A 26,741-nucleotide genomic window follows, 5' to 3' on the forward strand; every position below is an offset into this window, starting at 1 on the left:
GGGCTGTCACTACAATGTCATCTCTGCTGGGTGGCTGTCACTACAATGTCATCTCTGCTGGGGGGCTGTCACTACAATGTCATCTCTGCTGGGGGGGCTGTCACTACAACGTCATCTCTGGTGGGGGGCTGTCACTACAACGTCCTCTCTGCTGGGGGGCTGTCACTACAATGTCATCTCTGCTGGGGGGCTGTCACTACAATGTCATCTCTGCTGGGGGGCTGTCACTACAACGTCCTCTCTGCTGGGGGGCTGTCACTACAACGTCCTCTCTGCTGGGGGGCTGTCACTACAACGTAGTCTCTGCTGGGAGTCGGGTTGTCCCTGTTATGTTATCTATGCTGAGGGGGGAGTTTGTCCCTCACATTTGGGCTGTGTTGGGAATCTGTCCCTGTCATGTGTTACTAGCTAGTGCACTGTGCCTGTGATGTCTCTGCAGGGAATATGTGTGTCTCTGTGCTGTAGGTGGGGTAGGGGAGAGTGTCATTAAAATTAAGCTTAATGAACTCATTTACAGAACATGAGAATATTTGGAGGATGGAACCACAGTGACTTAGAGTTTCCATATCGCATAGCAGCTGTTTGTCTCCAGGGTCCTGAATACGAAATTACATTTATTTAACGTGTTCTTTAGTCTTTTGGTGAAATGGAGAAAAGATCTGCTGGGTACTAAGACTCCAACTTCATTGTTATGTCTTTGTTTATGAACCGCTGGTGCCTGTCCACCTTCCGAGTCCCACGTTCTGCGTGCGGGCATCAGAAAGAGCACAGGGGTGTTGTGGGGCATACTCTAGCACCGGAGAACCCAGCAGCAGCCCTGCTTTAAAGTGAGCGGATGTCGGGACTAATTTCAAGGCGTTCTTGTGTGTTTGTTACATACTGGCCAAAGCGTGCATTTATCCATTGGTGTCCCTGAGCGAGACATGGGGGCAGATGTACGAAGCTCTGGGAAGTGATAATGTGCAGAGTGATAAACTACCAACCACTCCGCTCCTAACTGTCATGTTACAGGCTGTGTTTGAGAAACTACAGTTGGGAGCTGATTGGTCGTTTATCACTTTCCACTTTATCACTTCCCAGACCTTCATACATCTGCCCCATGATGTTTTTGTTGGGGTATCGAGGACCTTTACACAACAAGATTTCTTGTCCTGTGGTTTTGGGCTCTGTAAATGGCAGCCGTAGAGTGTGACTCTAAATGCAGTTTGAAACCACATCTATTTCTGTTTGAATATTTCCCTAACGTGAGACCACCAGTAATGGACCAGTTTATATACGAGTACATCAAAGAGGTAAACCGGGAAATTGAGAAAAACAACCGAGACCTGGAACAGCAGGAATATTACGACGTCTTCGGGCAGAAGCTGTGAAGGCCTGCAGTCTTGGTTGATGTACTGTTCAGCGTTACCCGTCATTAGTGAAATGACGGCAGAACCAGAGTCACCATCTGGAAGACACATTTCTAACCTGTTGTGATGTGATTATGCGCCTCTTACAGTCTGCTTGGGGTGGGGAGGGGGAAGGGGGTATAAATCAATTTGCACCTTATGAATTCAATCTGCTCACAAAAACTTGTCTGGATTCCTTGCGGGCTTAATAGCCCATTATCCCATGTATGTAACGGTGACACAAAGAAACCAGCTTTTAATGAACCACTAATTGCTGCGGGTCCAAGTGTCCTCATACATTAGCTTAATGTAAGCAGCTGGCGCACGTCAGAAGTGTGCTTTATTCTGGTATGTAGGTATTTCAGTTTTCACACTACTGTTCCATTCCCATATACTGGTCTTACTAGCTTACAGTATTGGAGCTTTTGCTGTATAGGTCCGTGTCCGAAAAGCACTTGTGAAAGGTCTGCTTTACAGAGGGATCACTCTTATAATTTACTTGTAACGTGCAGCCGTCCACCGCTCAGTTGGAGGCGGCCACATTGTGGCCCCCACCCCAATATTCACGCCCCCACCAATATTCGCAGGGACACAGCCCTTATTCCCACAAGCACAAATTGCCTCATTGGTGTCTTCTAGTTAATATTGCCGCAGCGCTCAAACCGTCTCCGTCCAACTCTTAAGTCTGACGGCAGCTCCGCAGTGAACGGTTTTAAGATTCGGCTAATCCCTCCGCTTTCCCACAGTCATAGATCTTGTATAAAACGGGACCCTTCCTCCATCGGTGACACAAGAACTGTGCATCCAGATTCTATAGTCACTGTCTTTTATATAAACGAGTTTAGGTTAAAATGTAGTAAGAAATGGGTATCTCATTATAAAATGTTTTATATGGTCACATAATGTAGATGCTCAACATTTATAGTGCACTAATTGTAAAGATACAATACTAAACTTGATAAATGTTGGGCTCTGTCATTTGCTGTGTGCAATATAACCTACCGGATTTACCCCACATAGCGGTTCCTCCGACGCAGATGTGCGGGGAAGAATAGAGCCGAGCCGCCGGCTCCGGGTTCATCAGTTACTTTCAGAATTTGGACCATTGCACGCCTGGAGGCAGCGACCGCCATTGGGCACGCAATAAGCCTATAAACGGGTAGCGCTTGATGTAGACTATTGCGAAGGTAACTGAAATTCGTAATATGGGAGACTCGCACATTTGTATATTGCTGGCACGTCATGAAGTTCCGATAACAGGTCCAGCTTCTAAAAAATTAATACAAATTATTTCATTTTTTGGGAAAAAATGGTGCGTATAAGTACAGCTTCTCACCTGTATGGTGGAAATGTTTCTACTATCCCGTAGGATTATTTTCCGATCTTTGTCCGTCGGAGATTGGGACAAAGCAAGGAAACACACAACGCTGAGGCAGTCATGGGCTCCATTGAAGGAGTATAGAGGTGTGTGCATTGTATACCTACATGCAACATAGGACGCCATATTGTGTGCTGAACTATTGCTCGTAAAAATACAGCTCATTCGTTCATTAGATACAAGGTGCCTAGTTTCACGAAGATGCAGAATATAAATTCTATTGGCAATAGACCGTTTAAGACTACAAAACGTGTCTTTGATCTACATGGTTCCACTGAATGGATAGGCTGCGTTCTTGGTGATGTCACTGGTTCTTAGTCTACTGATAGGCTGCACTCTCAGTGATATCACTTCTTAGTCTACGGATAGGCTGAATTCCCAGTGATGTCACTGCTTAGTCTACTGATGGACTGAATGCCCAGTGATGTCACTGCTTAGTCTACTGATGGACTGAATGCCCAGTGATGTCACTGCTTAGTCTACTGATGGACTGAATTCCCAGTGATGTCACTGCTTACTCTACGGATAGGCTGAATTCCCAGTGATGTTACTGCTCAGTCTACTGATGGACTGAATTCCCAGTGATGTCACTGCTTCTTACTATAGGAAGCCTTCTTTTCAATATTAGTTCAGCCCACAAAATGGTGGCCTTCCTCTTCAATAGTTTCCCTCCTCTTGTAAGTAATGGCTTCCGAACAGCTTGTGTGTTAAATTATTCTCGTGATCTGTTTTTGTTCTATATTGCTTTTTTTTTTTGTGTATTGTGACTTTTAACGCTAATACCATGATTTTTAAACAAAGACCATATTAAGGTGTTGTGGTGTAGATGTAGACTTGTTACCAATCTTTACATTGAGGCATAGAACATGTCGGTTTGGCGTTCGTCCTATCAGTACGAACCGGCCTGTTGCCTCCTAGTGATTGCAGAGCTCTGTGACTTATCTATGCATGGACTCTAGTTACGCAGTGCCTCTTAACACGAGTAGGGATTAGCAGATGTTCCAAAACAATTGATCATTTACAATGTCCTGGGCAGTCCCACATATCTACTCAAAGGGGGAGAGATCCTGTTAAACGATTGATCCCTCAAGCAATCTGGACACTGGACAGTGAACTGTGACGTGCTCATTTGGTCATTGTATATTTGCTGGTGTTGGATATCTTTTTTTTTTTTTGTAATATTGGAAAGATATATAAAGTTTAAGGAATTAGCTGAGGAATACTCTGCAGCGGAACCGCTTATCTCGGCGCGATGTGTAACAACACTGCTAGTCTCTACCGGAGGATATAATCATTCATGAAAGCCATACTGAAGTAGTATAGAGTCGTGTCGCTATATAGCAGTAATTATAGTAGGGGAGACATTGATTGTATAGAAAATGTCTCCAGTATAATTGTAAACCACTTAGGCCGAGGTGCAACCGGAACCGTCGGGCTGCGCGGTCTACAAATGATGCAGCTTTTAATAAGAACTAAATGTTTGGATACTTCTTGTTCAAACATGTAGAATAGACTTTAAATTGTGCCCAGTGCCTACACCCCATGGGAGACCAACATGCCGCCAGTCGGCTCACCAGCAGCGTCGTTGAGGCAAGTGGAGCCTCATGCCTCCGTGTTGACGTCTGCTTCGAATCGATTGACGGGCCGGATCCTTAAGGATATTAGCGTAGGCGAAGGGTGCGCTTTAATAAGCACACAGTTGGTTTGACAAGATTGTAACACTCATTTAAAATCTAGCGCACTTTGTGTTGTGAAGTAGTTTTGAGCTGTAAAAAAAAAACAAAAAACTAAATACCTTTCACCAGACTGGTACTACTTCTATTAAGAAATTTGATATGACTTTGTATCAAAAGTCTTATCGGTTTACCTCATTTTGTAGCTGAAATTATTTTTGGTAATGACAGGAGACCGTGGTGCTATTGTGAGATAGCGGTGCCTTGCATGGGGCGTATTAACGCCCATATGTTCTTTAACGGCTCCTTCCCCCGATTTTACGGGACATACAGTGCTGGTGAAAGGATTTTCAGTTTGCTCAAAATATCTTTTATGTACGTTTTGAGCACAACATAAATCTATATATCCTTAGGAACTAAGAAGAAGAAAAAATAAACTCTTTGGGGACTGAAATCTATAAAGAGAATTTTGTAAAAAAAAAAATCTAGTGAGTGGTTTTCCGAAGCGCTGGCAGAACGAATTGCCGCCCTCTGCGCGATGTCTTATGAAACATGTATATACTGTAACTTCAATAGAGAGAAACTGTTTTTAGGTTTAAAATTGAATGACCTAATTCTGTTTTAACTATTGTAAATTGAAGCCGTTCCAGTGAGTACAGCAAAAATAAATAAAAGTGCCATTACACTGTGCGATCATCGTACCTGTCAGCGCAGGAGAGTGCGAATAGCGTCCTCAAGGAGTTTGCAAGCCTTTGCTGACCTTCCGTGGCAGCTTGTGTTTCTATCACAGAGTGAGTGGGTCTAGAGTTGCTGAAGTTATAGGCGGTAGAAGTAATGTGATAAAACGAAGATAAATTCACGTTTGCACCCAAAACTTTTCCTTTTCTTTTAAAATCTTTTTTTTTTTTTTTTTCGGAATGGGGATCCCCTCCAAAATTCTATTGCCCAGGCAGATTAGCTACAACCGTATCCAACGCACAGAGCTGAGTTTTTCTGTGGTCGTATCCAAGGGCGGAGAAAATAAATCTACCTGGACAAATTGAATTTTTCAATGGTGGAGCTTCTCTATATTTTATCTATTTATTGATTTTTTTTTTTTTTTGATTTTTTTTTTTATATTATTTTTTTTTTTATTGGGGAAATTGCCCCTGCGTGCAGCGGGAACAGCTCATGTCCCAAACCCTCTCTAGGGGTGTTTTCACTCTGATTTTATTTTGCACAAATCCAAACTGTTGAATACCTTGTGGTGTTTGAAAAAAAACAAAAGGGAAAATTGTACCTTAGGAGAATAGAGACTGTGACTTAGAATTTTTTAGAATTTAAGATAAGTACCTCAAACAATAGTGAGAAATAGCTGCGTTGCCTTTCACGATTGTGAAAAGCTAATATATTACTCACTCAACAGTGTGCCAAATTCACTTTATTTTTTATGTTGCTGGGTTTTACCTGTTGGTTTTTCATTTTGTTTTTATTATAAGGTTTTTTTTGTCCACAGACACTACTGTAACTTCAGTAAAACTGAACTGTGTGATTGAAGCTTTTGCTAACTATTGTATTTATTACTACTTAGTATAGAGAATTGTATGAAATGACCTTTCCATTTATTTTTGTATTACTTTTAATGTTTTTACTTGCTATTGAGCAAATCTGATTTTTACACTAAACTCCAGTGTACCTGCTAGATAACAATAAACTATTTTATTGTCTGTTTTCCCTCGTGTCCTGGTCATTTGTAGTGTTTGTTGATGACTTCACGTCGCCTAACTGCCGCCTCTGTTTTTTCTTAGTAGACAATGTGGAAAATGTACCTCTGACCCCCTATATAGACAGGGGGGATGAAGGACAAACACAGGACCTGATTCAGCAAGCATCATAACCGCTAAAGCGTACGCAGACGGACGATTGTTGTGTATTGCGCATGCATATACTTCGCAGTGCGAATGCCTCACTGCGATCGGGACTGTTGGGGTCATTCAGACCCGCTCGCGAGCAAATTTCGCTCGCTAGCGGGTCGATGTTGTGATACTGCGCATGCGCACGACGGAGGGAGCCCCGTTGTGCGCATGCGCGAGACCCGGCGAGCGACGAGAAATACGTCGCTCGGGGTCTCGCACCAAAGGGGGCGTGCTGTCGATGGTGACTGACAGCACGCCCCCTTTGGTGGGCGTGCCGGGGGTGTGGCGGCCATGGGAACGCCTACCGTCTAAGTCTGGCCCCACTGACATCAGTAATGATATCAGTGGGAGTGACTTTGGCTCTGATAGAGCCAAAATCACTCCTGGGCTTGCGGCAGCGAGACCCTACCGCAGGGTCTCGTCGCAAGCGCGATGGTCTTTGACCATCGCGACCATCATCATGGACGCTCGCTATAGCTGTGGGTGGTCACCCACAGCTATGCGAGTGTCCATGAGGACGCTCCAAAAAAAGGTAGGAGGGCCCTGATTCAGAGCGTGCGCACTGGTCAGAGCGTTCAGCTCTGAATCAGGCCCTGTGATCGCAGTGAGTACGCAGACCCATTGCAGAGTGAATGACGAGAAGTGTGCGTTGGCATACAGTACGCAGCCTGAGCTCTCACTGCGTGCAGGAAAGTTAGCGATTTAGTGGTAGGGTCAAACCTGCCTTAAATGTGCGAGTGGCTCCGATGTACTTCGATGTTAGCGAGGTTTCTACTTCAGGGTCCATAGGGGGTCCACAGGGTTGACCTTGGGGTATAGCTGGATCAGCCCCCAAAAGCTTTCTATTTTTATTTAAAAAAAAAAAAAAAAGAGCCTGTTAGATTTTTATTTTAAAACAGAGGCTCTAGTGTGGCAGCGACGGGCTGTCTATGCAGACGCCCACGCTGCCGCTCTCCTTCCCCGCTGGCGCCGCGACGCCAGTACTGCACTGGGGATCGCGGCGGGAGGCCAGAGTCCGTACTAGCCGGACTCTGGGTCCCTCCCTGGACTGCTGCCGGAGTCGCCGGGGACAAGGTAAGCCGCGAGTCGCCGATTAGCGGCGGCTCGCGGGTTTTGCCTGCAGATGCAGTCCTTTGCCCCCGGTCCTAGGGGACAGACCGGGGGCCGCTAGCGGTGGCGGCGGGCTCTCCCTCTGAGGAGGAATAACCCGTGGGACCACTAGACCACCAGGGATATATGGCAAGCGGGATGCCGGCAAGCCCTGGGGTTAATGTGCTAGCCAGGGGAGGAAGCCTTCCCTGTCAGCGGCTCCTCCCCTCAGCTCAGCGCGCCTTTCAGCACGGAGTCTGGCGTCGCTGAGCTGCAGATTCCTCGGCCACTCCTCCTCTGAGGTCTCCAGCGGCCATTTTCTCACAGTGGCAGCGCAGATCTTCAGGGAGCACGCGGACCGGTCCCCCTGTGTACCTCTCCCCTGATTAAGGACAGCGTACACCGCACTATAGCCCTCCCAGACACTGAATCTGGGCAGGTTGATTGTAGTGGAAAGGTGCAGTGAGTATATCTTCCTGCATGGTATGTGACTTTTGCTAGTGCTGCCTGTCTGTGCTTATTTTCCGCTTACTGTCAGCTTATACCTATCCCTTTACTTCTCCTACAAACCCTACAGGTGTGTGGGGGAGGGGCGTTTCTACTGACCTCACTTATATAGATCACGTATTTGTGAGGTCCGTCACATACAGTTGTGTGCTACTCAGTGCCATATTGTGGGCTGTTGTTCAGCACACCGGTGAGTGCGTTTTACTTCTACCCTGGTGCCAGATATATAATATATTCTGTCATGTCAGACGAGGAGGTTGAGCGCTCAGTGGCTCCGGTGTTGGCCTCCTGCGGACGCTGTTCTGCAGGAGTAGATAGGGAGGATTTGTCACAGGATGGCCTGTGTAGTCGATGCCAGGTGGCTCCTGGCCCATCCAGACCTTCTCTGGCGCAGGAACCACCGTGGGCGATGTTTTCTCAAGTGCTGGTGTCTATTGCGGACCGTCTGTCGGTCCAGACTGCTCTCCCTACTAGGTCGTTGTCCCAGCCGACCATCCCCCATTCCCCGGGTGTCCCGCAGTTATTGCGGAGTCCTCCTGGGTCTCAGTCGGTGGGTCCCTATGCGGGGTTGCCTATGTATATACAGGCTTCCCCTGAGCCGCAGCAGCCTGTGGTACCTTTTCAGGCCCCTATGGTGACTCCTCCACCCTGGGTGGATGTGCTCTCCAACTCCGTGCAAAATTTGGCGGCCGCTTCCTCAGCTTTTCAGTCAATGTTGCAGACTGACATGCCTTCTAGGATTTCAAAACGCCCACTCATGACACGGGCTGCTCAGGTATCGGACTCAGAGGGTTCCTCAGATGATGGGGAGGTCCCTGATGACACTGACTCGGACGCCTCGGTCCAGGAAATGGATACCAAGTCGTCCATTAATGTGCGAGCACTGGTTAGGGCGGTGCGAGCTATTCTTCTTATAGAGGATGAGGCACCGGTTCCTAAGTCGAAGTTTCCTAGTTTCAAAAAAACTAAGGTGGCTTCTGCGGTGTTTCCCCTGTTGGATCAGTTGACTGATCATATGGCGGTAGCTTGGCAGGCGCCCAGTAAGAGATTCCTTCCTCAGAAGCGGTTGGCTTCTAATTACCCCTTCCCTGAGGCACATTGTAAAAAATGGGAAACTCCACCGGCGGTGGATTCCCATGTCACCCGTTTAACTCGGGGCGCCACCTTACCATTACCGTCGATATCCTCGCTGAAGGATCCCACGGACAGGAAAGTTGAGACTTGCTTAAAGTCTATTTACTCCCTCTCCGGGGCGGTGGCCCGACCGTCCATGGCCATCTCCTGGGTGGCCAAGGCCATTGAGGGGTGGGCCAATGCATTGGAAGATACCTTCCCGGACGACGCTCCGGATGTCCAGCGGGCGTTGTTGGGACAAATGAGGGACGCTGCTTCTTACATTGGAGAAGCTTCTTTAGATGCTAGTCTGCTGACCTCGCGGGTATCGGCTGCAGCGGTGTCTGCTCGCCGATCCTTATGGTTGCGGTCCTGGAGCGCGGACTCTGATTCAAAGAAAGGTCTGGAGGCCTTACCTTTCAATGGGGAATTACTATTTGGTCCGGACTTGGACAAAATAGTGGACACCCTGGCTAAATCCAAGTCGGCCTTCCTCCCTTCGGCGGCACTGCCTGCTAAGGTTCGGAGTTCGGCTTTTCGTTCCTTTCGGGTTCAGGGTAAGGCGAAAGGTCAGTCCTTCCCGAGACAGTCTGCGAGTAAGACGGCCTCTAAACCCAAGAAGCAAGCCTGGAGTGCTTGGCGCCCTTCTTCCAAGCAGGAAGATAAACCTGCGGCCTGATGGGACGGGCCTCCCTCTGGGGGACCTCAGAGTGGGAGGCCGACTTCTTCTATTTGCCCAGTGCTGGCACAATACCACCACGGTTGCCTGGGTTCGAGAAGTGGTCTCCCAGGGGTACGCCCTGTCTTTTCGGCACAGACCACCCCACCAGTTTTTCTGCACAAGTCCTTCTCAGGACAAGACCAAGGCGTTACAGGTTCAGGAGGCTATAGAGTCCTTGCTGAAAGCAGGGGTCATTGTTCCCGTTCCTCTATCACAACGAGGGACGGGGTATTATTCGTCTCTGTTTCTGGTGCAGAAACCCAATGGTTCTCATCGCCCTATCCTCAACTTGAAGTCTCTGAACAAATTCCTCAGAGTTCCCAAGTTCAGGATGGAAACGTTACGTTCCATCATTCTGGCGATGGAACCGGGGGATTACATGGTGTCCCTGGACATCCAGGACGCCTACCTCCATGTTCCGATAGCATCTTCACATCAGCGGTATCTGAGGTTCGCTATCCTTCAACACCACTATCAGTTCCGGGCGCTACCCTTTGGTCTCTCCACGGCACCGAGGGTGTTCACGAAGATTATGGCGGTCATGGCCGCACATCTTCGGAACCAGAATGTACGGCTGCTGCCGTACCTGGACGACCTCCTGTTGCTGGCGAGCTCCCCGGAGGTACTGCTTCAACATCTCCACCTGACGATCGCTTGCCTGCAAGCACACGGGTGGTTGATAAATTGGAAAAAGTCCTCCCTGATTCCATCACAGCGGATGGTTCATTTGGGAGCCCTGCTGGATTCGCGTCAGCAAAGGATCTTCCTGACTCCGGAGAAGGTTGCCTCCCTACAGCTGCGGATACGCAGTTGCCTGAGCCGTTGCCGCCTGTCGGTCCATTCGGCTATGAGAGTTCTGGGGTCCATGGTGTCGACATTCGACATGGTGGAATTTGCCCAGTTCCATTCCCGGCCCCTGCAGGGGCTGATTCTATCAGAATGGAACGGGTTACCTCACCGGATCCGCTCTCAGGTGCTGGTGTTGTCTCCGGACGTTCGGCTATCTTTGGCTTGGTGGCTTCAGACAGCTCATCTGGTCGAGGGGCGCCCATTTTGGATCCCGGACTGGGTCCTGCTCACGACGGATGCCAGTCTCCGGGGTTGGGGGGCAGTGACCGGCTCTTTGTCGCTTCAGGGTCGTTGGTCAGCGGAAGAAGCACTTCTCCCCATCAACATCCTGGAACTGCGGGCAGTATACAGGGCCCTGCAGTCGTCCGGCCCCGCTCTTCACGGAAGGGCGGTACAGGTGCAGTCCGACAACGCCACCACGGTGGCGTATATCAATCACCAAGGCGGAACTCGCAGTCAGGCAGCGATGTCGGAGGTGTCTCGTATCCTGACTTGGGCGGAGGGTCACATTCCAGCGATCTCGGCGGTCTTCATCCCGGAGTCCTCAATTGGGAGGCGGACTTCCTCAGCCGTCACGACGTGCATCCCGGGGAATGGTCGCTTCACCCAGAGGTGTTTCAGCTACTCGTGGACAGGTGGGGACTGCCGGAGCTGGACTTGATGGCCTCCCGTCACAATCACAAGTTGCCCGTTTACGGGTCAAGGACAAGAGACGCAGGTGCAAGTCTGGTGGACGCGCTGTCGGTGAAATGGACGTTTCACCTGGCGTATCTGTTTCCTCCGATATCCCTGCTTCCTCGGGTTCTGCGGAAATTCAAGCAGGACGGCGGCATGCTCGTGCTGGTAGCTCCGGCGTGGCCCAGACGTCCTTGGTACTCCGATCTCAGGAGCCTCTCCATCGACGCTCCGTACCTTCTTCCTCAGCGTCGGGACCTGTTGTCTCAGGGGCCCTGCCTTTACCCGGATCTGGGTCGGCTGTCTTTGACGGCGTGGCTCTTGAGACAGCCGTCTTGAGGTCTCGGGGCTTCTCCAGTTCGGTTATTGGTACCATGCTCAGGGCACGCAAGCCTGCTTCAGCACGGATTTATCACAGAGTGTGGCACACTTACTTTCAGTGGTGTGAGTCCAGACATTATGATCCTCAGGTGTTCCGAGTTTCTAGGATATTGGAATTTCTTCAGTCAGGATTGGATCTCCGCTTACGCCTTGCATCTCTGAAGGTTCATGTGTCCGCCTTGTCCGTGTGGTTTCAACGGCGGATTGCAATACTACCAGACGTTCACACCTTTTTCCAAGGTGTTCTCAGGATCCAGCCTCCCTTTGTGGCTCCTTGGGACTTGGCGGTGGTGCTACGGGTCCTGCAGGGTCCTCCGTTTGAGCCTCTTGAGGCGGTGGAGCTCAAGTGGCTGACATTTAAGACGGTTTTTCTCCTGGCAATTGCTTCGGCCAGGAGGGTGTCTGAATTGGGGGCGCTTTCCTGTCGCCCTCCTTTCCTGATTTTTCACCAAGACAGAGCGGTGCTCCGCACTCGTCCTGAGTTTTTGCCCAAAGTGGTCTCGAAGTTCCATATTAATCAGGAACTTGTTGTGCCAGCTTTTCAGTCCCCTGATCTTTCAGCTGGTGAGACTTCCTTAGATGTGGTCCGGGCGCTTAGAATTTATGTAGACCGGACGGCTTCGGTTAGGAAGTCTGATTCCTTGTTTATCCTCTTTGGTTTTCACAAGAGGGGTTGGCCTGCCAACAAACAAACGTTAGCCCGTTGGCTTCGTTCCGTTATTTGTGAGGCTTATGCACAGGAGGGCTTACCTGTGCCAGCCTCTGTTAAGGCTCATTCCACTCGTTCTGTGGGTCCCTCTTGGGCTGCTAGACGTGGCGCTTCTGCTGTTCAGCTGTGTAAGGCGGCCACTTGGTCTTCAATTCAAACGTTTTTGAGGTTCTATGCGTTTGACACCTTTGCCTCTCAGGATGCATCCTTTGGGCGCCGGGTACTCCTTTCAGCACAGGAGCGTCCCCGCCCTTGGTTGTACTGCTTTGGGACATCCCCAAGGTCAACCCTGTGGACCCCCTATGGACCCTGAAGTAGAAAACAAGAGATATGGTAAGAACTTACCTTTGTTATCTCTGTTTCTACGAAGTCCATACTGTCCACAGGGCGCCCGCCCTGACGCACCTGGCTTCAAATGGGCTGTGTGGCTGGTCACCGGTTTTCCGTCTCCCATTTCTGTGAGTATGGTTTCTTGTGTGTTCCAGTCTTCCTTCTCTCTGTTTAGTCTCCTCCTCCGGCCTTGGCTGCTTACCAACTGAGGTGCTGTGGCCGGGGGCGGGGTATAGAGGAGGACGGACCCAAGTGCATCCTGGGAGCAGCTAAAGCTTTAACTGCGTGGTGCCCATGGATCCAGATCCAGCTATACCCCAAGGTCAACCCTGTGGACCCTATGGACTTCGTAGAAACAGAGATAACAAAGGTAAGTTCTTACCATATCTCTTGTTTTTGGCTGGATTGCAAGGTATTACGGATGTGCGAGAGGGGAAGTGGGCGCCTGCATGTTGTCTGTGCGAGTGCTTTGCAATTGCAGTTATTAGCATACTCGCAGCAGACCTGCGCGCACGATTGTAGCCCCGATCCTTGCTGAATCAGGCCCACGGGACGCGGTTGCTGAGGCATCTTGTGCTGTTTCTCTCAGTACTACTAGGGAAGCCAGTCATGGCTCATTTCAATTCCAGGATTGGGAATTCTCTGACGTCACACACAGCCGTCAGAGGCCTGGGGGGCAGCGTCTGAGCTGACGGAGCTAGTGCTCAGTGTTGCCCCGGGGCTGAAGAGAATGTATGCGGATTAATCACACTAAGGGGTATATTTACTAAAGTGAGCGTTTTTAGAAGTGGAGTTGTTACCCATAGCAACCAATCTGATTCTACTTAACATTTAACTAGCACCTTCTAGAATACAGGTTCTCAAACACTGGCCCTAATTCAGAGCGCTCGCTCTAAATCAGGGCGGCATTTTTTTTTTTTGTGCCGGCCGCTCGCTAAGCTGTGGGTGACCACCCACAGCTTTTGCGAGCAGCCAGGCGATGGTCGCGACTATCGGGCTTGCGACGAGACCCTTGTGGTAGGTAATAGAGCAGGAAGTCCACCTACTGACATCAGTAGTGATGTCAGTAGGGCCGCCCACAAACGGAAGGCGTTCCCTCGGGAACGCCTCCGTTTGTCCAGCCACCCCCCCTGCCCTCCAAAACGGGGCGAGCTGTCAATCACAATCGACAGCCGCCCCGTTTTGGTGCAAGACCCGTAGCGATGGAGCGCCCGTCGCAGGCCGGGTCTTGCGCACGCCGGAGGCGGCGCATGCGCAGGGGGTAAACATCGACCCGCTTGCAAGCGGATCTGAATCAGCCCCACTGTCCTCACAAGTGAAATAATTAGCTCCACCTGTGGATCTTTTAAAATGTGAGTAATGAGTACACCTGTGGCACCTGCTGGGTGACCTGGAAAATGTGAACTGTGCGGGGTCCTCAGCAGTGGCGTAACTAGGGTATTTGGAGCCCAGGGCAAATTGAAAAATGGAGCCCCCCTCCCATCTATGGTTGAGTATAAATGGTTAAATCAAAAGTCTGAGGTACTAATTAAGGGGGTCATTCAGACTCGCTCGCGAGCAAAGGACGCTCGCAAGCGGGTCGATGTTGCCCCACTGCGCATGACGGAGGGAGCTCTGTCGTGCGCATGCGCGAGACCTGGATAGCGACGGGCTCTCCGTCGCTCCGGGTCTCGCACCAAAGGGGGCATGCTGTCGATGTTGATTGACAGCATGCCCCCTTTGGTGGGCGTGCCTGCCAGACGGAGGCCTCCCATGGGAACGCCTACCGTCTGAAGCCAGCCCCACTGACATCATTAGTGATGTCAGTGGGAGTGATTTTGGCTAAATCACTCCTGGGCTTGCGGCAGCGAGACCCTACCGCAGGGTCTCGTCGCAAGCCCGATGGTCGCGATGGTCAAAGACCATCGCGACCATCTTTTTGGCCGCTCGCATATGCTGTGGGTGGTCACCCACAGCTATGCGAGCGGCCAGGAGGCTGCTCTATTTTCAGGTAGGAGGGCACTGATTCAGAGCGAGCGCTCTGGTCAGAGCGTTCAGCTCTGAATCAGGCCCTAAGTCACCTGTGCTTAAGCATGGTCATACTTAAAATCTGGAATGTTATGTTGCCTTGAGGGCTGAGTTTGGGAACCTCTGGTCTAGAGTCTAGTGATGTCACAATTATAGGATTTGTCAGGACCCCTCTCTATAGATCTGACTCCTAGCCAGCATAAAAGATAAAACCGCAAAATACTATTATAAGAAATAAACACTTAAAGTCCCGTTTTTCTCACACACCAGGTGTACAACAAAAAGGTCACTCATCCTCTGATCGGACACCAGTTTATTTGCCCCAATTCCGCTGGCTTTGTGCTTACTCCCACAAGGTCACACGGGGGCTTTGCTTCTGTAGGTACAATATAGCGTCATGATAAAACAATCCTAAAACTTTTAATGTACAGTATAGCTTTTGTCTCTGGTGCCTTTAATTGCATTAGACTTTGTACAAAATAAACCTGTCTAGTGTTTTGCCTGGAAGTAAGAATTATGGAAATTAGATAATTCGTGGCCGGAAATGTATTTTCTTCAGAGTCCACAGGGAGACAATGGGTGTAGTTGGTACTTGGAGGATCGGACATCAACAGCAAAGCATTTTCTGTCCCAGGATGCTCCGGTCATTCCCCCTATACCCCACCCACCGCCTGAGGGCAACTCTGTTTTGTTGGTGTCCGTCAGGAGCTGGATCACCGTCACACAATGGGGCTGCTTTTAAGCAGCCCAAGCTTTATGTTATGATTTAAAAAAATAATAATTATTTACTGTAATAGAGGAAGCAGTGCTAGGCAGTACTCTGCTCCATCACCCCTCCACAGCGCCGGGACTCCAGCCATAGGCTAGGTACTCTCAGCGGGGCTCCAGGGGGGGACCTAGCTAGCAGGGCTCCTCGTACCCCAGACTGCAGCCGGGACTCAAGGGAACAGGTAAGGGGACCCGCGTCTATGCGCAGTCTTGCCTCTGGTCTCAGGTGACAGACCAGAGGCGCTGATGTAGTCACTGGTTTGTCCGTGACTCCACTAGACCACCAGGGTATAACTTACTGGCGCAGGGGACAGCTGAGGCCAGAGACCCGGTGGCTGATGTCAGCGTAGAGGAGATGGCCCTCTCCTTGCTGCTCCTCCCCCGGCTCAGGGCGCCATTCCACTGTGGTCTTGCTGCTCCTCTCTCACCTTTCGCCCCCTCAGACTCACGGCGGCCATTTTCTACAACAGCCACAGGTCTCCTGAAACGCTGGATCCAGTCTCCCTGTATACCTCTCCTAGCAGCCAGGTTATACAGCGCTATTTCCTACCAGCCATTGTGGTCTGTGTAGTTGAATTTAGATGCCCTATGCAGATATATTGTATACTCTGCATTGTATGTGACTTGTGCTAGCGCTGCTGTCTGTTTTTCTGAACTGTCAGCTTATACCTTTCCCTTTCTCACTATAACTCTGGAATACTGAGATATAGGGGATTCTCTGTACCGCACATCTACTTGTATTTGTTAGGGCTGTCACATACTGTATATCTGTGTTGCGCACTGCACTGTGTCATATTGTACATAGATCTGTGGTGTTCGCTGCATTGTGCCATATATATGTGCTATACTATCCTTGCAGCTATGTCTAGCGAAGGTAAGAGTAACAAGCAGGCTACTGCTCCTACTCTGGTTTCTTGTAAGTCCTGTTTGGCAGGTTTAGCCTCAGAAGATCTCATTCAAGATGATCTATGTGCATGTTGTTATACGCCAAGTGGCCCATCGGCCCTGCAGCCTCTCCTCAGGAGCCCCCCTGGGCTTCTTTTTCGCAGGTATTGGCACCAAGCGGTCCCTGTGGTAGCTCCCCCTATTGGATGGCCACAACAGGTACTCCCTGCAAATCCACTGCCTCCTATGCCTCCTCCATGGGTAGATGTACTTTCTACCTCAGTACAGAGTCTGGCAGCTACCTCTACAGCACAGGTTCTCAAACTCTGTCCTCAGAACCCCAAACAGTGCATGTTTTCCAAGTCTCACAGAATCACAAGTGAAATAGTTCCATCTGTGGATCTTTTAAAATGTGTCAGTGAGTAATGAATACACCTGTGCACCTGCTGGTTGACCTGGAAAATGTGACCTGTGTGGGGTCCTGAGGACAGAGTTTGAGAACCTCTGCTTTACAGCCTTTCAACAAATGTTGCAAAAGGAGAGAGACCCTTACCTAGTTATACTACTAAGCGTGCTGTGTTATCTTCCTAGTCCACCCAGCTATCAGATTCTGAGTTACCGTCTGGGGAGGCAGAAGATGCAGACCTCTCTCACTGACTCCCCCTGTGGGGAGGAGGAGCCCACATCCAGGCCCGCTGAGAGCTGCGGCAGGCCCGGGTAATAGGGGGTGTGGCCACGCCCCCTTCCTGGCAAAAAAAAAAACCACCCTGTTTTGCAGCGCCAAAGCCAGGGGGAAGGCGCCATCAGTGTGATCGCTCCCCCCCACAGGCACAGGCGACTCAGCAGCCACGAGCAGTCTCCCGCTGCAGCCTGGGGGGGGGGCAGCAGACCCGGACCCCTCAGGAGGCCCGGGTAATCTGCACCTACCCCCCCATCCCCCGCTCTCAGCACCCCTGCCCACATCTAAAAGGAATATACCTGCACTTGTGAGCGCTGTAAAATCAATTCTTCAAAAGAAGATACAGTAGCAGACCCCACACCTAAGGCGAAAGAGCAACTCTTTATACGTACAAAAGGAATAATGTGAAGCGCTTACCCTGAGTTTAGTAGATAAGTCAATCAAAACATTTATTAATAGGTCTCAATAGTAATCATTACAATCATAAATCAGTTGTGTAAATCACAACTATAACATCCATAAATAACACACTGTGTGGTGCAACAAGGAGAAAAAAACTACACAAATCTCTAAATGTAAAATGAATTAAATGAGCAATGCACTCATCCGGTAAATTGCAACGATGTATTCTTTCACTTCTAGCATTTATTCATTTCTGCAGTCCCTCTGATACGATGTATTTGTTTAAATGCTATTTATAGATAGATATCCTTCAGTGAGGGAGTGAAGCTGAATATCCTTTTATTTGGGAACAGTGGACCCGCTCGTTAGGATGCGTTCGCGCGCAGCCAGCCGCTGGTTGCAATGTGCCCTCGCATCACAGTGCGCCTGCGCTAACCAGTCCATGTGATCGCGAAGCGATCACCCCTTAAGCACAGAAGGCTCGCTAGGTTGAGTGACAGGATGAGCCATTTGTGGGTGGTGACGGGTTGGTCGAAAGAAACGGGGGGTGGTGGTGCGAACGCAGGTGTGACTGAGCGTCTTAATGCCGTTTCAAAGGCGTGCATAATTAAAACGGAGCGTCATAGTGCACGTCACCATGGTTGAATTACACACTGAAGCACTCGCAGTGCTTGCGGTAGGGTATGGTCAACCACAAGTGCGTACGCCTCCGATGTTACGATGGTTGCATACACTTCCTCGAGATGACGTGGACAAGTGAGCATCTTAAGACAGGCTGGTGGGCGTCTAAATACCACGATCGCATGCCAAGACATAGTGGGCATGCTACTGCCTTTCGATCGCCGGATTTGCATACTTTGGCAGCTGACTGCTGTGTGTGAACGTATCTAGCGAGCGGGTCTGAATTGAGCCCAGTGTTCCTATAGGAAGTGAAAGGAGGAACAGCCAGTAAAAGTTCCAGTGTTGGTGTGGTGATTATTATCACTCCACAGTGAAGAGGACACTTTAAGATATAGAATGTAAGTCCATGTATTCTCCGATATACAAATATATAAACTGATGTCCTGTAAAACAGCACTCACATGGCACTTGGCACTCCTGTTGGCAAAAGTTAGCTCTATCCTGTGTGGTCCCCGTAATGCTATTTGCCCTCCAGAAGGCCAGTCTTGCTGCACTTGGTAGTAATAATTCCGGCCCCGTCATCACAATGAGGAATGAGTTATAATTCTTCCCTTTTCTTGGTTCAGAAGCCCAACGGGTCTCATGGGCCTATCCTTAGTCTCTGAACAAGTTTTAGGGTGCCCAGGATTTGTATGGAAACCTTATGCTCTGGCTATGGAGCCTGGGGACTTTATGGTGTCTCTGGACATTCAGGATGCTTGCCTACATGTACCTATAGTGCCCTCGCAATATCTCGGGTTTGCTGTCCTACAGCAACATTACCAATTTCAAGAATTGCCTATTGGGCTTTCTATACCAAGATCATGGCAGTTATGGCGGCCCATCTTTGTCGTCAGGGGATCAGTCTGCTCCCATAATTGGATGATCTCTTGCTCTTCGCAAACTCTCCAGATGTCCTTCACTGCCATCTACAGGTAACCATTGCCTGTCTACAAATGTACGGCTGGCTGATCAACTGGAAAAAGTCTTCCCTAACCCATTTTCAAGGAATGGTGCATCTGGGAGCCTTCCTGGATTCTCAGGCTCAGAGAATCTTCCTGACGGCAGACAAAATCTCTGCACTACAGCAATGAGTGCACAGGTTACTCCACAGTCGACGAGTGTCATTTCACTCTGCAATGCAGACCTTGGGATCCATTGTATCCACCTTCGACATGTTGTTGTTTGCTCAGTTCCTCTCAAGGCCCCTACAACACCTGATCCTTTCCAGGAGGAATGGGCTGCCCCATCTGATCAGATCCCAGATGTTGGGCGCCTCTCCAGAGGTTTGCCTGTCACTCTCCTGATGGCTACAGAAGTACCAATTAAACCAGGGTCACCCCTTTTGGATCCTTCCAAGGATGCTGCACACCAGCCGTGGTGATCTTGCCGTTCAACGTCCTAGAACTCCGAGCCATCTACAGAGCCCTCACTCTGGCTCAGGATATTATTCAGGGCAGGCCAGTACAAGTACAGTCTGACAACGCTACTGCAGTGGCCTACCTCAATCACCAGGGTGGCACTCGAAGCAGGTCAGTAATGGCAGAAGTGCCACGCATGCTCACAAGGTCCGAACGCCATCTCAGAGTCATCTCTGCAGTGTTCATCCCGGGGATTCTCAATTGGGAAGTGGATTTCCTCAGCGGTCACTACGTGCACACAGGGGATTGGTCTCTACACCCAGAAGTCTTTCAGCTCCTGATGGACAAATGGGGTCTACTGGATGTGAACCTCCATGGCTTCATGACACAACCACAGGCTTCCAGTGTATGGGTCCAGGACAAGGTACCCCGAAGCAGACTTTGCGGATGCATTGTCTGTGAAGTGGACCTTCCATTGGCATACCTCTTCCCTCCAGTCTCCCTTCTTCCACGGATTCTTCGGAGGTTCAAGCAAGAGAGGGCACGGTCCTATTGGTAGCTCTGGATTGGCTTAGACACCATTGGTACTCCGATCTTCAGAGTATCTCCGTAGACGCTCCTCTCCAACTTCCTCAATGACCGGACCTGTTGTATCAGGGTCCCTGTCTGCATCCGGACCTGGCCCATCTGTCTTTAAAGGATTTTCTAGCTCTGTGGTCCAGACCATGCTGAAAGCATGTAAGCCGGCCTCTGCCCAGATTTATCACCGGGTGTGGCATACATATATTTCCAGTGGTGTGCTACCAGAAACTATGACCCTCAGGTTTCTAGGGTTTCTAGAATCCTTGCCTTTCTTCAAGCTGGATTGGATCTTGGACTCTGCCTGGACTGCGTGTCTCTGCTCTGTCCATCTGGTTCCAGCGCAGAAATTCTTCACTGCCGGATGTTCACACCTTTCTGCTGGGTGTTCTCCTTATACAACCTCCCTTTTGTCCCTCCTGTGACTCTGGGATTTGTCAGTGGTTCTCCATGCACTTCAGAAACCTCCAATTGAACCTCTGGCTCACTGCAAAGACTCTTTTTCTTCTGGCTATAGCATCTGCCCATATGGTATCAGATTTAAGGGTGCTCTCCTGTTGCTCCCCATTTCTGATGTTTCATCAGGGCAGGGCTGTTCTTCAAATGCGCCCTAGCTTCCTTCCCAAAGTGGTCTCTCGTTTCCACCTTAATGAGGAAATTGCAGTTCCGGCCTTCCAATCACCAGACGAGGCCTCATTGGATGTGGTCCTGGCTGTGAGGAACTACATGGACCGTACTGGTTCCATCAGGAAAATGGCTTCTCTCTTTCCTCTTTCTCTCTCTATGGATTACACAAGAAGGGATCGCCAGCTAACAAGAATTGTCCGTGGTATCAGACAAGCCATGCTGGCTCAAATCACATTCAATGCAGGATGTACAGTATCCAGCAGGTCAGGGCAGTGTTCTTTAGCTTCCATGTGATATGGGAGTAGGTGACCCATCGGAGAGCCCCCTATTTTAACTCCTGTAACACCAGACACAGCACCTCATTGGGGCTTGTGTTGTCTCTAATCTGACTCTGGAGGACCGGCAACATGTGGTATGGTCCACTGAGTCACTGTACCAGTTGTTTTGGGTTGATGGTAGGGTTCAGGTGTGGTGCAGACCTCATGGGGGTTTGGTATTGGACGCCGGCCATTGGGATCACGGCAGTTAGAAACCCGACATTGGCATCCCAACAGGGCAAGCATACCATCACTACCCTAACCCTACCTCTTTGGTGCCTTACCCTAACCTCCCTCTAGTGCCTGAACCTAACTTCCCTGCACCCTACACCTAACCCTCCCCCTTTAGTAACTAACCCCTAAACCTAACCCTCCCCCCCCCCCCTCCCTTCTGCTACTTACCTTCGGTATCCCGGCGGTTGGGATGCTGGCGTTGATATTGTGAGAGGCGTCAGGATTCCAGTGCTGGTAATACCAGTGCCGGCATCATGGCCTCCAAGATATTGACTATATCTCCCCCCCTTCCATGAACCCCAGTTGTCAACAAGGCACCGGCCAGGCTGTTGATGGTTCCATAATGGTGTGGGGGTGTGTTCACATGGCATAGGTTGGGTCTACTGTTCCACCTGAACATGTCATTGACCGGACTTCGAGGAAAGAGTTAACAAAAGGTAAGATTTACCATAACACTCCATTTCTTCTTCAGAGTCCATAGAATATTCCAGATGGATAATGCACCATGTCCTCAATCCCAAATTGTCCAGAATTGGTTCAAGGAGAGTGTTCCGACGAATAGTGTGGCCACCACATTTGCCCAACCTGAACTCAATTGAGCATTTATGGGACGTGGTAGAAAGGTCCATTTGCACCCAAGATCCTACACCTACAAATATCAGGGAGCTGTGGGAAGGCTATCCATCTCTCCAGAGGTCTTCTGTACACTTTATTAATTCCTACTCATCTATATACCCCCTAAATGTCGCTATTTAGCGTTATAAGTCGCAAAAGAAATAAATGCTTTCCAGACTTTGATTGTGGTTCCAAAGCACAAAAAGATATTATTCACCAAAAAGCAGAGAGTTACATGCCTTGATCTAAAATACAATTAGTGCAAAAGATTATACATAAACAAGGTACAGTCAAAACATTACACAGGCGCTCTGGATCCAGATTTCCGGCATCAAAGATGAAGCCTCCGTCAACAGAAAGAATATGATGACTCCCTACTGAATCTGGAGCACCTGAATATATACCCTTACAGAGAGTAGGCATTACAATATAAACGAGTTGGCATAATCCTATTGGTTCTTCTTCTTGGTTCTTCTCTCATAGGTCAGTTGGCACAATGGTAGTTCAGCCCTACAATGGCTTTGTGTGTGTTTTAACTAATCAATAGACACTACATACAAAGTACATTCTAACACATAATTCTCTATAATCCATAACTTGCAGATGCATGTTGCGATCTCCTTGCCGATGGAACCAGAGATCTGCAAATAAAATGTGGTTTAGAATAGCACCAAACACGATGTGGCTACTACATACTAAACCTTAGAAATCAAATACATGCGTTTTATAACATGCAATAACTTATAAACCTTCTAATATTAGCCTTATACTAAGGAACCTTTTAGGAAATTTGTGTATGTGTAAGTGTAAGAGAATCTTGTGTAAAGTTGCTAATATGCGTGGTGCGTTTATGTGTAGAGTGCTTATGATAAACAGCGCAACTGTGCGTAATATGCAGTGTTTATGCATGTAAGTCTATGTGTGTGTTATGCAATTCAGGGTATTTATGATGGATTAATATATATATATATATATATATATTATCCCTTTCTAACATATTTTAAAACTACAGTGCAATGTGTTACAAGCAGACCCCCAGCTGGCTGCCGTTGCCATTTCGTCTGATAGGTAATTCAAAGGTTTTCCTCTGCCTATTTAGAATACACTTGTCAGTACTTCTTAAGCAAACCGCTGACCATTGTTTCTAATGCTTCATTCAGACAAATTCAGTTGTGCATATCAGTGTCTGGGTTATATTTCAATTGCCACAGCCATACTTGTCTGTATGCAGGGCTTCTCAATTTATATGTAAAACACTCACAGTATCCTGGTGTATTTTTCTTTTTTATTACTTTTCTCAGACATGTATACAGAAGCCGTTTCTCATTACTAACTAAACCCTGCAAGAATATTGTGTTTGTCAATGTGAGAGTGTTGTATATTATTCGCTATTTAGTGTTGTGTGGATACGTGCGCACGCAATGGTGCGTCGTGGGTTGTACCAACATAAATCGGACAGCAGACGACCAAATCGTCCGATAACAGTTTGCGGTCACATGCAATTATTCGACTTCGACAACTTGTGGAATCCATGCCATGTCGAGTTGCTGCACTTGGCAGGGCTTGAGGGGGTCCTACTGTACATGATACTAGGCATCTATCCCATGACAGTGTATATTGGCCTTGCTAGAGCTCACCAGTGCAAAATATGGAGTCATGGCCTCTGTAGGACTCCTGCAGAACGACCTGTAAGGTTATTAGGAGCTAAGCTACAGGGATTAAAAGGCTTTTTCCAAACAGCAGGTATTCACATATCCTTTACAGCGCCGAGCTGTATCTTTCCTAGCGGTGACTATTCTAGGACTCGGCATTTGCACATTTTTTGTTGAACTTGTCGAGATAAAATAAAATCCTTGTAGAGATTGTTCTCTGTAGCCTGGGATCAGGCGACAAGCCTCTGTGCATCGCTCCCATCTAATAAGCTCTGCACACATACACTTCAATGCTCTGCATTTCACCGTTCTCTTTTTCCCAATGTCTCTTACAAAAGGTGCCAGGTGCTGTTATTAAGCCGGTGCAGAGTTATTTTAAGCTCCCCATCTCCTTAATGAATGCTAAAATATGAAGCTTCATTCTGCTGTATTTTGTTCACTGGCATAGCTTAGGATGGATTGGCAGGTCATAAATACAATTCCCGCTCTGAACTCCATGCATGTGTTGGCTTTGGATAATAGCAATCCAGTAAAGGCGGAGAATGTTCTGTGCAGGCATTAAGATTACCTAAGCACATTGCCCTGCACATCTATTACACCACACCGAAATCTTCAATGCACCTCTTCATCTCCGAAGAATATTAAGATGGTAGCAACCTGTTTTCCCCAGGAAGGGTCTCTACAAAGCTGTAAGACTATTCTAATTTTAATAGGCTTTCATTATTTAACTGGTATCTGTCACCGCAGTGGGCTTTGGTTTAATAAAAAAAAAAGACTAATGTTGTACCCAAAATATATTTGCTCCCCCCCACCCCTATTCCAAAGAGATACCAGTTAATAAAACCTGGAGGAGAAAAAAAATCAAGGACTGACCCTCTCCAAGTACAGATACAAAATTCAGAAGATGAGTTCTCGAAGATAGAAAAAAATATATATATATATATTTTTTTTTTTCTATGTTTTTTTTTTTTTTTAAAGTTGCTTTTACTTATGATTATGTGGAAGTGGTGATTGGGCCAATAACTTTTCATCGGGATAGTTTGGTATATGAGAAGTTTGATGCGGAGAGGAAACAGACTACAGAGAAAAAGATGATTGAAAAAAAAAAAAATGTAGTTTCTTTTTGTGTCCAGAAATATATGCATGAAGCCTTATTCCACGTGAGTTAGATATAATTGTGAAGTCTGCTAGTTTGCTGTTAGTGACTTTGATAGGGCAAAGCCGGCAGGCAGAATATATCAGAACTCGCCAAAATAAATGACCGGTTGCAGTCAGCGGTGTGTGTACACAGCACTAGTGATCTGTGCAGGCTCATGTATTCAAAAATAATGTTGAATGTAATAATAAATAAATAATGGTGTGGGGTACCCCCTAATTGTCTACTAAGGGGCACTGCGCTTGACCAGCCAGGGCTGGTGGAACCATAAAGGGGAGACCAGCAGTGTTGGGGCCACCCCACCATCATTCCACCAGCCCTAGGCCAGTTGGCACCAAGGCTAGCATTCCACAGGGTGGGTTGGGCTGTACCCGGTGGGTACAAGGTCATAGGTAGAAAACAAATGGCTTTTAAACAATTTGTCCTTGGTGAACTACAGGTATAAATGTGCCTCGGTGCCAAAAACAGCTGTAGGGGCCCGCTGGTAGTTGCAGAACCAAAAGTGCCAGCTTGCCCTGGCACCTGCATTGCTTCAGAAAACAAACACATAAATACAGGACACAGGTATATTTGAAGGAGAACCGGAGTGTGAAGATGAATCCTATTGGACCCCTCCACCCCCGGTGGCTCTCTCTGCGCGCATGTGAGAACTTGGTTCCTGTGTTGTGCACTTACACGGACCAGCAGTGAAAATTCTTACCGTTCGTAATTAGCGGTAAACGTGTTCGTGTTAGGGAATGCTGGACAGCAGCTTCTCTAGGCTTTTCCACAGGTCCAGCTTGCTACAAGTTGGAGGCTTAATTAGTGGGGGGCCAATAGTCACCCAATAACGTATACGCCACCATGGACCTTTTTGCTAAAAACCTTAACTTCGTGCACATTGGGCTACAGCGCCAACTAGGTAGCTTGAAGAGCGGCATGCCATAATCTATTCAAAGATGCCCGTCGTGCCGATTTACACGCAGTTGATCGATTTTTTTTTTTTGCAGCAGCAGCGCAAGTTCAAAAACCCCTAAAAATTCACAATATGCCTGTTTCCCGATTGTGTGCCTCCGGAGACGCAATACCCATTCAGTTGCCCGCCCTAAGACCTATTAAGGCAATGTGCGGAGCGTTCCTGGGAGGTGGCTAGTGACACACAAGAATGGTCCGTCTCACGTGTTATGGGAGTATCACTGAGAAGCATTTGCGTACAGAGACGGTCAGACCCTCACATGGGAGGCGAGACTGCAGACTCAGACGGCCATGCAGACGCTGAAAGTGGGCGTCAGAGTCAGGGTCCTTTTCAGAGAGGAGGGGGCTCGTGTGCAGCCCCTATTTGGGCCCCCTTCTCTCCGTCAGTGCAGTAGATTCTGCTTTCATGCCGGAATCTACTGCGCATGCGCGGGTCTCCGGGAAAATGGCACACGCACTTTTTTCCCGTGGTCATCTATTCTGCCCATGCGTGAGTCACAGGGAAAATGGCCGCCGCTATTTTTCCCTGTAATTATTTGCTGTTCTGCAGCGCCGGACACCCGAATCTGCGGAAAGGTAAGTATAATTAAATGTGTGCAGTGTAGGTGCCCCCTGGACCCAGGGGCCCGTGTGCACCGCGCTCCCTGCACCCATTATGAATTCACCCCTGGTTGCAGTCCTTGCAGATGCAGATGCGCGCTTTTACACAGGGTAACGGCATTGGCGTGCATCCCTGTATCAGGCCCAATGTCTCCTTTACACTCCACAAACATCATGAGATGCCGCGATGAAACGTGTCAGCAGAATATTCTTCATTACCGGAACGTGCGCAGTATGAATGGCGATTTCCTGAGCACGCACACGCAATGCGCTCTGTGTTTAGCAGCTTTACAGGGGACTCTCCCTGGCGCTTTCTCTGCAGTTACCCGGTGCGGCAGTAGTGAGAGGTGACCCTGGGGTGAGTGTATGATTGGTGGTTACATACATTGTACAGTGAGTTATGCAGGTCCTGTATGCTTCCCCCTGTTGTGAGCTGATGAAATAAGAACCTATATGAGATGGATGAGACCGGATCAGCCGTGTCACTCCCAGCACATACACCGCATGGCATATTAAATACATGCTTCATGCCTTTAC

The 26,741-nt window shown here is 48.6% G+C and overlaps 1 protein-coding gene across 2 annotated transcripts in view; it reads left to right on the forward strand.

The window, feature by feature from the left end:
* Positions 1–6,150, forward strand: part of DNAAF9 (dynein axonemal assembly factor 9) — a 124,081-nt gene extending 117,931 nt beyond the window's left edge. For both annotated transcript variants that reach the window (XM_088450890.1, XM_088450889.1), the window contains exon 37: positions 1,258–6,150. In XM_088450890.1, coding sequence (XP_088307016.1) covers positions 1,258–1,370 — 113 coding nt within the window. In that variant the 3' untranslated portion in view covers positions 1,371–6,150. The remainder of the gene's footprint in view (positions 1–1,257) is intronic.
* Positions 6,151–26,741: the final 20,591 nt, after the last annotated feature.

This window comes from Taudactylus pleione, unplaced genomic scaffold (genome assembly GCF_031769625.1).
Source record: "Taudactylus pleione unplaced genomic scaffold, aTauple2 ptg000533l, whole genome shotgun sequence".
NCBI lineage: Eukaryota > Metazoa > Chordata > Amphibia > Anura > Myobatrachidae > Taudactylus > Taudactylus pleione.